Source organism: Dendrobium catenatum, unplaced genomic scaffold (assembly GCF_001605985.2).
Source record: "Dendrobium catenatum unplaced genomic scaffold, ASM160598v2 fragScaff_scaffold_1456, whole genome shotgun sequence".
NCBI lineage: Eukaryota > Viridiplantae > Streptophyta > Magnoliopsida > Asparagales > Orchidaceae > Dendrobium > Dendrobium catenatum.
Window position 1 is genome coordinate 570071 of NW_021319918.1, and position 13138 is coordinate 583208.

The following is a 13138-nucleotide window of genomic DNA, read 5'->3' on the forward strand; positions in this document are numbered from 1 at the left end:
AAGAACCATGCTAATAAATACATAAAGGACTTCATAAAACTCTTTCACATAATGCAAATATATAAACAAGGTAGAGGCAGTTACATCCTCTAAGACAGAGGTAATGTCTGCTTTTGTGCCTTTCTTCAGCGATAGATATTTTTCACGGGCCTATTGCAGAAAATGCGTGTTAGTACTAGTCAACGCCAAATTAAGCAAAATTTGAGATACTACTAGTTTGAAAAACAAGGATTGAAAAAAGGTAAACTATATCCTGCCATAAATCAAATAGCAGTCTTTTCAAAGAGTCATCGAAGAATGTTAAGTTAAATAGAATATTTGCTGAATAATTCAAAATAAAGAATGGCATGTAGAAAGAATGCTTCCACAACCCTTGAATTGGCAAGACAAGTTTTTGATTAGAAAAAGCAGACATACAATGGCTTCATACGTAATGACAAAATAGAACTCTGAATCTGCTCAAACAAATGCTTCAGTAAACTCTAACGTTTGAACATGTGGTGTAATAACCGGTAAATTGCAATCAACTCCCTAATTTAGGCCCTAATTTCAAATGGATCCTTCTCATTCTGTCAAGACAATCAATTTAATTCTATAATTTACCCAAAAACGCCTCGAGGCTTACGCAATTTTCATCTTCGTAGAGGCGTACGCCTCACTGGGCTTGAGGCGCGCCTTAATTGCGCAATTATGGGTGAGGCGTACGCCTCACAAAACTGGTCCCACCTGCTTAAAATGAAGCATTTCCTTCCCTTCAACCCGTTTGGCTCCAGGTTTTCCCAAAAATTCCCTTCCTGCAGCCTCTGTTCACGAAACAGACGGGATCTCGCACGCTCGGCCTCCCTTCCCGCCGCCTCTCCCGCCGGCGCCGCCTCTCTCCGGCGAGCTTGAAGTGTCCGGCCGCCCTCTAGGAGAAGTCCATAATCGATTTTAGGTATTTTTTTTAGTTTAGGGTTAGATTTTTCAAGTGAAGGAAAATCTAGGGTTTTTTTTTATTTTTTGAATTTTTTTGTTTGTTTTTGGATTTTTGCAATAGGAAACATGGTTAGAGGCAAGGAAAAGGCAAATACGTCATTGTGGCGTGACCCTTCTTGGAAATATAGTGTGCAAGTTGACGTAGGAGGCAGCGAGAAGACGTATGTGTATTTAAAATGCAATTTTTGTGAAAAAGTGGTGAAGGGTGGAGTAACCCGCATGAAGGAACACTTATCATGCTCTCATAAGAACGTAGTACCGTGTGCAAAAGTGTCGGACAAGGTGAATGATGAAATTATTGCTTACATGAAGAAAAGTACCACGGCAAAACACTTACAACAGGAGCAATTTGATGAAAGGGTTGAACATGGTGCTTACTTCAGGAGCGAGAGTGGAAAGGGCTCTTCCTTCACTATACATAATAGAGGTGCACTGGGTCCTATGGATCAGTATATGACTAATCCAGGAGAGGATAGAGGACAAGCAGAGATGATGCCTGCGACAGGTACCAAAGAGGGTCGACGCCAGGTTTGCATGGATATTGGCAGGTTTTTTTTTTAGAATGCCATACCATTTAATGTTGTGACATCGCCTGCCTACTTCAATATGCTGCGGTCTGTAGGGTTGTATTGGAGAGGGTTGAAGGCACCATCCATGTATGAGTTGCCAACATGGATTTTGAACGAGGAGCTGCAGAACACAGAGCGGAGCGTTGATAAGATTAAACGGACATGGATTGAGACTGGTGTTACCATTATGTCAAATGGATGGTCTGACATGAAGAGCAGGAGCTTGGTTAACATCCTTATCAACAATCCCTATGGCACAGTGTTTTTACAATCAGTTGAAGCTTCAGATGAGATTAAAAATGATGCATTCATTTTTAATTTATTAGATGGGATTATTGAGGAGATTGGGGAGCAATTGGTTGTTCAAGTGGTGACTGACAATGTCAGCGCATACAAAGCAGTTGGTCAAATGTTGATGGAGAAGAGGGCACACCTATATTAAACCCCCTGCGCAGCACATTGTATCGATCTCATTTTGGAGGAACTTGGTGACTTACCTCAGCACAAGAGCGCTCTTTCTAGGGCGAAGAAGATCACAAAGTTATCTACAACCACTCATGGGTCTTAGCCTTGATGAGAAAGTTTTCAAAGAAGGAAATCATTCGCCCTGCAACCACTAGGTATGTTCTTACATTTGTGCACTACAAATTATTATCAATTCCTAATGTTTGTCCTTACATTTGTGCACTACAAATCACTGCAAAGCCTGTTGGATGTGAGACAACCTCTTGAAGCAATGTTTACATCAATAGAATGGCTTAATTTTGTGTGGGGGAAGAAAAGTGAGGGGAAGGAAATAAGAAAAATAATTCTAAATGATAAATTTTGGGCTACTGTGACCTATGTCATATTGAGCACGAGACCCTTAGTGCAAGTTCTACGTTTAGTGGATGCCGAGAAGAAACCAGCCATGGGTTTTATTTATAATGCTATGGATGAGGCCAAGGAGTTGATTGCACACAACTTGGGAGGAGAGGAGGCAAGCTATAGAGAGATTTGGGATATCATTGATGATCGGTGGGAGGTACGGTTACACCGTCATCTACATGCAACGGCATATTATCTCAATCATCAATTTCAATATTCAAAGAGGAAATCTTCAAACCCATAGGTGAAGCTTGGTTTGTATCATTGCATGGAACGGCTAATACCGGAGCAGACAGATATGGAGTTTTTTTTGTCTGCATGCAGCAAAATCAACGATTGCCAAACGGTCTCCAGGTATAGTTATTTTGGTAAATGTAAGACACTTTATTAAGTTCTGATTATCTTTTTTCTTCTTGAAAACAGTTGAATGATGGATCCAATTTGGTGATTCCACCCCTGAGTTACAGAGTTTTGCTGTAAGAGTTTTGGGCCTCACTTGTTCTTCTTCTGGCCTTCTGGGTGTGAGCGAAACTGGAGTACATATAGTCAAGTGCAAACAAAGGGAAGAAATCGGCTATCAACACTCAGAATGAACTCCCTTGTATATATTATGCACAACAAGAGGTTAAGAGATAGGAGGTTGAGGAATAAGGGGTTGAAGGATGATGAGGACCCGTTGGTGTGTGATGATGTGTCATCTGATAATGAGTGGTTCATAGATGATGAGACAGATTTGTCATTATCAGACTTACAACTAGAGGATCTAAGTGTGGATGTCTTGAGGGGCGAAGCAGATCAAGTGGGCACATCCACTAGTATCACATCACACACATCCACTAGCTCTATAGCACAACAATCAAGTAAAGGTATTTCACAACTTCTTATATGTTATTGCATTATATTTATATCAAGTGAGCAATTAACATTATAATGAATTAATGATCATTTTTATTGAACATGGAAGAGAAAAGTGAGTCATATTGAAGATGATGAAGATATGACATTCATAGATACAATTGGAAAAGAAGATTCCCTTAAAGACCTATTTAGTGATGGGATATGATTATATTTTATGTTCCTTCTTAATTGTACTTTGTGAGTTCTGATAGACTATAATTTTATGGTTTTGTACTTTGGAACATACTTTTATTACATATATTTTCTTAATTTCCACTAATTCCACTTGTCATTTAGAAGTTTTTATTGTATGATAGAATATTGCTATTATTTACCTGTTAAAACCCTTAAATTCTCATTTACGCAATTCTGCGTCCGTGAGGCTTACGCCTCAGACCGCCTCGAGGCTTATTTACGCAATTTTAAACCTTGGATCACCTATATATGTTTGTAAGTTCAATTGATCATAAATTTTGCATTTTATAAATTAAAATCTCAGCTTTATATGCAAACTATGTCATCCGCATCTTAATTAAGGAAATTGAACTAAATTTGAATGCCATTAATATTCCTTAATTAAGTATTTCATGTGTTGGCAAATTAAAATTTATTCAATCTTACATGTTGCACACATTTCATTAAATTTTACTAAAGAACATTAATTGAGTTACTTAAATGCTAATAACATAGTTATATTATACTTGATGATTCTGAGTTTAATTTTAATTCCATTCAATTCATTCAGTTCTTTACTTGCATTTTGATGTAGAATATGCTATAGGTATTATTTATAAACATTATGATATGTTAAATACAAACTTTCATCATAATTACATATAATGCCATCAAAAGGCCCACCTAACTCGCTAAACCTAATGACAACGAAACTGCTTCAATATACACATGGAGGCATAACACACCACATCCAGCACAACAATGGCTAGTTTAAGCAGCACTTGGGTAAGTGTTGGACTAGGAGTAGGAGGTTATTTTGGGGATACTTTTAGAAGACTTCTAGGGAAATATTTTTTAAACTTATTTTCTAGGTTATGTAAGTCTAAAAACACCACACTAAATTAGGACAAGAATTTAATAGATTTTTTAGCATTTAAGCTTTCATCGTAAAATCTTCTAAGGGGCTTTCTCGTGAAATTTTCTAAATGTTCTTCAATCAATAGCTAGTCATTGATGAGTTCATAATGCTAATCTCTTTCCTCATCAATCTCTAAGGCTTATGTAATGGAATTTCACTTGCAAAGTTTTTTTATCAGTGTATAAAGATTGTAATCTAATTACAAATGATTGACATTAGATCACCACCAAAATTCAAGGGAATTTTTGGATAGTTTAATTTCTCGTGTACTTTAAGAGTTGGTAGCGTATACCACTTGAGATGTGAAAGAGTTGAACTTATGGTGGAAAGTTTGGAATAGTGGGAATCCTAGGAGGACTTAGGCATGAATTTACACCTGATTGAAAGCCAAACAACATAAGAATATTGGTCTTTCAATTTATCTATAACTTGTTCTTTTACATTCCTAACACATTAAATTATTTCTTATTCTTGAAGGTTATATATGGAGAAAATAATTATTAAAATTGCACACTTGTGAAGAGTATTTCATTTATTAGTGCTTAAAAGATTTCTCTCACTTGTAACATAATCTTATAATCACCATTTATATATTTGTATTTGCACTTATGTAACGTAGGAATTAGTGAATAAATTAGCTTAGCTTGTGTAGTCAAGCAAATCATTTACATTGTACTTAATATTAAAATACTCACTCCGTTTAATAATTTAGATTACTCAATAAATTAGACTTATGTAGCATCACTTGCAAGATTATTTTTATTGATTACAAAATGTGCATGGTCTAACATATTTAAGATTAATAAATTATATTGTGGTAAATATTTGTACGCTTATTGTATTTGTTTATAAATATTAAAAATGCCATTTATCTTTAGTTTTTTAATATAATTGCTACATTTTTATTTCAGTTAGTGTGTTAATTGTGATTTGAATCTGTGGATATAAAAGAAGTCAATCTCCTCTTGGTGTGCCCAAATCCATTGTGACCTCAATACTGTAAATAAACCATAAGGGGTGTGAAAATAGATCTCTCTTTTCCTACACTTTATTCTCTGGAGGAAGCTCTAATGAGTTGCTTTCATGCCTCCCTCAACATCAAAGTGTCTTCATGCGCAAGTCATGTTTTAAAATTGTATACGCAAAAAATGAGACCGTACAAAAGCTGGTGTCTTTAAGAATCTTAGCTGACTTAAAATCAGTTGTGGCACACAGCAATTTGGTATAATCTTTGAAAAGCACACCCATGCTTCGAAATTTTAGTGGTCCCTGCAACAGCAATGAACACTCTCAATTCTGACAAAAGGAATGATTAACCTTCAACTTCAATGGAAAACAATCTCAACATCAAATCCCTTCCCCAGATCCGCTCATGTTGAAAATCAAGGAAAAAATTCAACGCTTGAAAGGATGTATGGTCATTCCCTAAAATATTCAGTCCATTACAAGTAGGAAAAATAGGAAGAAATGATTTTCTTCATGACATCCATCACCAAGCAACGCTGGCCCCCATTGAAGTATATTGCCCACAAACTGATGAACCAAAACATAACCATTTTAAGAGGATCAATAGAGGCCACCCCTTGATAACAATTAGGATCCTGTTAGGCCGGCACCTGAGCCGGCTGGACCGGTCCAACCCGGACGGGTCCACACCTACTCGAGGCAGAACCGAACAGGGCGGGCGGAACCGAGCGGAACGAGCACATCCGACGGGGGCCAAGGAGGAGTTTTGGGAGGAAAATTTTAAATGCGAGGGGCTGTTTAGACATTTTGTAAAACTCCTTTATGGTTAATTAGGAGGTTAGGAGGAAAGGGGGGATCATCTTGAATTTAAATGTCAATTTGAGATCTAGGGTTTTCTTTGTTTTGGGCTCTTGGCATCGCCGGAGATTGGAGAGTTGTTCATCCTCTCGGATTGAAGAACGATTGTATCTTTGCTGATTTTTATTCTCTACTAGTGGAATACAAGCGTTTGTGTGGTTTTCTCTCAGTTTTCTAGCTGTTTCCTCTGATTTTGTGCTGATTTCTGCTGTAAATAGCAGAAATCCTGCTGTTTGCTCATCCGTTTGGCTTGGGAGTGCTTGCGAACTCAAGTATTACCTTAGGGTTACTTGCGGACTCAAGTAATTCCTATCAGATCCTTAAGCCCGCATGTTGGCAATATCTTCAAAACTGCAAGTTTGTCTCACGCTCACCATCACAACCAAAGAATTCAAAACACTCAAATGATGTAGGATCATACACTTCCCCATACTGCTTTGATCAATTTACTTCCTCAAGATCATATCTGACAAGAATTCTTTAGTTCATAAATTAATCACCATCAGCATCATAACCTGGATGAAAGCGATCTATCCACAAATCAAATTCTTGACCAACCAATTTTACAGATTCAAAATGCCAGCTATTAATTAATAGAAGGGGTAGCCTTTCCTAATGGTATCAATGAAGCATTTAATTAGCAAACAAGATAGCAGTAAGTTCTCAAACAAATTTTCTCAGCATTTAACATATTACAAACAGTGGCATTGGATGTGTACAAAATTCAACATAATTTAAAATAAGCTTCACTACAAGTATAAGGAGCAAGCACTTAACCAAAGAAAAAAGATTCTTTTCAACGCATTTTAGAAAGCAAAATGATCAAATTCAACAACTGACCTGATCATACAAGAGGGAGGCTTTATCAAAACGCTTTCGAGCATCCTGCACCAAGTTTAGATCATTAACATGTTGGAGGCACCATCACATAATAAATAAACCATTTTTTGGCTAACATATTTTAGAATAATGCACGTAAATGCACGAAGAAACTCAGATTAAGAAATGAATAAAATTATAAAGTTAAGGAGCTCAAAATTGCAATTTATGTGAGCTTTGATTCCTTGATAACTCTTTATTTATATATTAAAGGTTTGGAGAACCAATTAAACCAATTGGACCCAGATTGAATTCTACCTGCCTGTGGTACTAATAAATAAGTCAAAATAAATTACGTTCGTATGGCATAAAGAAAGCACTAGAGTAAGTGTCACATTGACCTGAATCAGGCCCCAGACAAACTTGTGTTGATTTGTGAAGTTCTGCATTTTGCTTTTGAGGATTGCAGTATTAGTTAATAGATTATTGGAGCCATATGGTTATGATAGCTTCAATGACATGCTTGCATTAAGAATTGTAAAGTTCATTTTAGAAGCAAAAGCAAGTAAGGAAAATTCACTGAAAGATACAAGTCCTTGTCATACGTTATTTATGCTTACAAAATGTAAAGCATAAATAGTAGGAACATCAGTTTAATAGATTCCAAGGTGTATATTTGCAGCTTAGTTGTTTGAAATGCTAAAGGCCATTTAAATTCTCGTACAAAGGAAACAATATAGTCAAACAATTAATGTACCTTAACATCATGCAGATCAATGTCAACAAACTGCAGCAAACGATCATTAAGCATGTGCTCAACCTAAAGAATAAAAATCAACAAAGAACTATTGAAAAGGAAACTTGATAAAAGCACTTGCAATGAGTCATCAAACAAAACAAAACCCAACAAAAAAAAATTCTTAAAGATGAGCACTGAAGGATTCAAAACTCTTTACCTGAGAACGGAGAACTTCTTTATATGTTCCAATTTCTCTTAAGGCGATCGTAAATTTAGTCATCACAGGCCCTATAAAGGTTCAGAATACAGCACATAAGCATGTTCTCTTAGCATAAGACATGATACTTTGCATGATAATTTACATGAGACATTAAATAAGCAGCAAGTTAGACTAAAGCCAATGATAATGAGATACTAAACAACATTATAAATCTAACCTCCAAATGCAACACTAATGGGATCATTATGACCACCACCAAATGTTTCTAGGGAGCTTGCAAAAGCAATATCTCCATCGTATCCTTCACCAAGTCCTTCACTGCAGGTCAAAGGAAACAGCTCAGAAGGAATTCATTGAAGCAGAAGTTCACACAAGTTAATAGAAGACATTTCAGAATGATAGTATTCAATTTTCTCACTGCAAAAAATAATTCTGACTAAATTAAGAAAACCAGGGAAATCAATATAATAGTGGTCAATACCATCATACAAATTAGCCCAATAAGATGGGAAAAAATAACAAAGAAACTACTAAAATAAAGAAAATAATGAAGTTCATGCCACAAAATTTTGAACTCTTAGAAGACATACATATTGAAAATTTTATTTTCTAATCCTCAAACATCTTGTTACAGCTAAGGGAAGAACAAAGTTTTCTTTTATAAGGTCTGTAAGCAAAAGTTCGATGAGGGAAATAGTTTCCGTGAGATACATCCAACTAACCAGTTGGCCAAGTGTAGAAGTCACCGCAGGGGATGTGGTAGAGGAATATAACATTTGGATATCATCCAAACAGGAACCTTATCTAAAGTTTCCAAAAGCGAACAAAAAATGCACTACCAGAATTTAAGGGTTAAAGTAGATATTCTAGATTTTGAAGGTCGATTGAACTCGGATGACTTTATCGATTGGTTGAATACAAAAGAGCATGTCTTTGATTATGAGGAATTGTCACCCTATAGGTGCATTAAGCTAGTAGCCATCAAATTAAAAAAAAATGTGCATATGTTTAGTGTGAGAATCTTAAGAGAACAAGGGCAAGGGAGGTAAAGAATAAGATTGTTATTTAAGATAAGATGAAAAAAGAATTACAAAAGACTTACTTACCTTCTCATTTTCAGCAACATGCAATTAATAAACCTCATAATTTTTAACAAAGGGTCTATCTATGCAAGAATATGAAGCTAAATTTGAGCAATGTTAAAATATGATGCGGCTAAACCCAATGAGTACACTATTGCACAATTCAACAATGGTTTGTGTCCTGCAATCACAAATCTAATACAATTTCAACAGTATTGAATGTTATCCAATGTTATCAAATTGGCCTAAGTAGGACGATAGCAATCAACCACTAAAAATTCCCTTTGGGCTTAGGACAAGAAACCCTGTAAATTTGGAAAGTAAGCCGGTGATGACACATAGTGAGTCCCTCCTAAAGTCGTTCCTGCAAACCATCCCCAAGATGCGGATAGTGGTAGCCAACACTAACAATACCAAGAACTCTCTTATAAAATATTTTTTATGTTTACATTTTGGACATATAGCTTTGATACGACATCGCAAAATTATCTTGATCGGGCACGAATCTCGAGGCAAAAGCTAGTTGGAAACTTCAAAAATTAATTTCGGGATGTGGGACGAATCCGCCATTTGTAATCTACATAAACACTAGTGGAACTTTGCAACTGGGCGAGGCCCCGTTGTTTTTTCCCTTTTGGGTTTTCCACGTAAAAACTCTTGGTGTTCATTTCTCTTTTCTATTTGTGTGTTAACTTACGTGCAACGCTCGGACGCGAATTTACAAACTCTACCGCCGCGTATTTTCTGACACGCAACAAGCTTCAAATTGCCTAATAGTGCATATTGCCCTTAGTCAAAGAAGTTCTACTAGAGGATGAAAATACGTTGAAGAAATACCTAAAGATGAAGATGGGTACCTAGTATATGCCAGTTATGGAGATATTCTTATCATCTATGGGTTTTGAGCACCTCCATAGACCAAGAATCAAAGCGGCTCCATGTTAGTATTTTTCACATTCAGTGTACAAAGCAATAAAAAGTTTGCAATATAATCATGGTGGAAGTTGGCAAAATGTTGCATCCACAAAAATAATGGAGAACTTAAACCTCCCCATGCAAGATTACCCTAAAACTTACAAACTGTCTGTTACACAAAGTAAATGAAATCACGGTTTTGAATTAATGTTTAAACAATTTTCTATTTATCAAATTTCATGACGAGGTTTGGCGACACAATCCTTATGGATGAATGTCATTCACTTTTAGAACCTCTTCATGCAATTATGATCATTTCTAGTGTCCTTTATATTTTCTTTTAAAGGCATCAATACTACATTTTTTTCTTCTTGTGTTAAGTAATATGTATTATTATACCCATCAGGGAAAGTACGTCAATCAATGCATAGTTGGGTTGGCAACTGGTGGGCATCTGTCAATTTGAATGGAAAAAAACTAGAGAAGGGGATACAGCAATCTTAAAAGGAAAAAACCATCACCGTAATTCACCACTCTAGCCATACTGGGTTGATTCAAGATATCCCCATGCGCAGGTTCTTTGTTATCCTGTTATTTCTCATTTCGCTTATTAATTTAAATTAGCAACAATCTATTGTTTGTAGCTCCTAAAATTTTCTGCAGGTGGTTGAAATTCCAGCTAACCTTGAATTGCTTCAAGTTTAATATTGGGAGAGGAAGATAGGGTGTACACTAAAGGTTGCAACAAGATTAAGGGGAGAAATTATCTAGGTCAGCCATCACACTACCATTTCCTGCACAAGAAATTTCCCCAAAGAAGGCTCGCTGTGGTGGTCCTTCTCTAATCTCTTGGTCACCTTGTTTATCCTTATGAACATTTGATTTACCAGTTTCTAGTTGTCTTCTTTGGGATAGATTTTCTGGCAGTTGCTGGAAATTCCAGCAAGCACATGGACAACCAGCATACTTCTCCTTCAGGAAGCTTCAATTCTTTGCAGGGATCAGAGGAGCCCGGAAACAAGTTGTTTAGGTGGGATTGCCATGATTTTTTCTTTACTAGAACCAAACCTCATTGAGAAGAAATGAAAGAAAGTTGTTGGAATTTTCTTTTTGAAACATCCTTAGTCATTATAACCAGAAGTGCTTGTTATCTGTTAATTTGGTCAAGACTCTATTGTACTTCTAAATCAAAGTATTTCCTTCTCTGATTTTCCTGAAAACATTTATTCTTGTTAAGTTTAAGTTTACTGGTTTGTTCAAAACATTTCACAATATCATACAGATAAACATCATTACAATTTGTGAGAGCTAAAGATAATTGTGCTTATTCAATTTATGTCTAATAATCAGGAGAAGACTTCCACATGATCCTTCATGCATTCCAGTGGCAATAGGTTGTTGATTGGAGGTGACTTCGAAAGAGTTGGAGGTGTGCTTTCCAGGAGGTTTAAATTTCAGATATGGCAGTGCAGAGAAAAGGTTTTTTGACAGGTATTTGTTGCAACAAGACAGGAATAATCGAGATCTCTTGCAGGCATAGTGGAGTAGGCTATGGTGATGAAGAGACCGCAAAGAATTGACAATTAGCATTGATGACAAGCAAGGAGTCAAAATTCAGTATGCATGATAAGCCAAGTCAATAATGAGCAGAGGTTCGCAATGAGAGAGGATTGGTGAACAAAGATCAACAAAGAGACCATACAATTAGGGCTCACGGAGAACAGGCACAAACCTGGGAAGAAAATGCTCAAATAAGTGGTCAATCGCCAATGATGATGAACAAGCCCTAAGAGAATAGAAGCCAAGGAAGATGAGGACTTACTTAATCACTTGCTCTATGTTAGCTCAAGAAAAACAACACGTAGGCATGAATTCCACCATGCATTCTTAGGATTTCATCCTCCTTAAGGTAGATTGTAGTTAATCAGATTTTCCCTAAGGGCAATATCAAGGTTTAGTTAACTAGATTTCCCCTAAGGACAGTATCAAGATTTTCCTAATACCCAAATTAAAGTAGGACTTATGGCCTTTATTAGAGGTTGCCTTTTGAACTTAGCCTAGCAGGGATTTAACAATAGACACTTAGTTTTGTGCTTTTCACTGTCTCAACACCAGTTCTAGGGTTTTGTTTACAGCAGTAGCGTCTTTTATGTTAGCACTTGGCTTATAGTGCTATACACAGTAGTTTTGCCTATATCAATAGTGTTTGACTCACAGAAGTAGCTTCTCTTGTTTTGTTTCATAACCAATTTTCCTTTTCAATAATAGTTTAGTTTCAGTACCTATTTTACTAATAGTACTAGTTTTCTCTTTTCAGTACAAGTTTTGTTTACCAAGACGTTTGTTTATTTGTTTAAAAGTGTTCAGGGCTTGCAAGAGCTGGAGCAGAGTTTGATATTTAGAGTTTTGAGTTTTCTTTGTTTTGTTTTGGGGTTTTAATTTAGGAGTTTAGATATTTAGTTGATGTTAGTTGAACTTAAGTTTGTATAGTGTGAACATTATTCTTTTATTATTTTAATAAAAAATGCATAACTTCACTGAGTGGCTCTCTCCGTTGTTTTCTTCTACTGTAGTTTTTTTTAATTTAGTTAATTTAAAATTAACTGCTCAGCTTGTCGATTAAAATTTTAAATTTTAATATATTTTAAATTACAAAATTATTTAATTTAAGTTTTAAATTTATTACTGCATTTTTTTAATTTTGTTTATTTAAAGTTTAAATTATAATTTAAAATTAAGTGCTCAGCTTGTCAATTAAATTCTAAATTTTAAATACATTTTAAAATTACTAAATTATTTAATTTAAGTTTTAAATTTATTGCCTGATTAATTTAATTAATTTGAAATTTGAAATTTTAGTTTATTATTTAAATTGATTAATCAATTATTTAATTGATTAGGAGTTTTAACTTATTAATTAGTTAGAGTTTGTTTAAATATTAAATTAATCATTTCATTAATTTTTAACTTTATTTAAAATTAATTAATTATATGGATTTTAATTTTCTTTTAATTAATTTAAATTATTTAATTTGTTTGAAATTGATTAATCAATTAATTAAATGAAAGTTCAATTTAATTTTAATTAAACTAAAAAAATAATTGGTTAGTTAAATAAATTTTAAATTTTATTTTAAA

The 13138-nt window shown here is 35.1% G+C and overlaps 1 protein-coding gene across 3 annotated transcripts in view; it reads right to left on the minus strand.

The window, feature by feature from the left end:
• LOC110096030 (ADP-ribosylation factor GTPase-activating protein AGD3) overlaps positions 1-13138 on the minus strand; it is a 52410-nt gene that overhangs the window by 27206 nt on the left and 12066 nt on the right. For all 3 annotated transcript variants that reach the window (XM_028700122.1, XM_020821783.2, XM_028700121.1), the window contains exons 3-7: positions 8221-8321; positions 8001-8071; positions 7802-7864; positions 7066-7110; positions 85-150 (exon numbers count right to left, since the gene is read on the minus strand). In XM_028700122.1, the coding sequence (XP_028555955.1) occupies positions 85-150; positions 7066-7110; positions 7802-7864; positions 8001-8071; positions 8221-8321 (346 nt within the window). The remainder of the gene's footprint in view (positions 1-84; positions 151-7065; positions 7111-7801; positions 7865-8000; positions 8072-8220; positions 8322-13138) is intronic.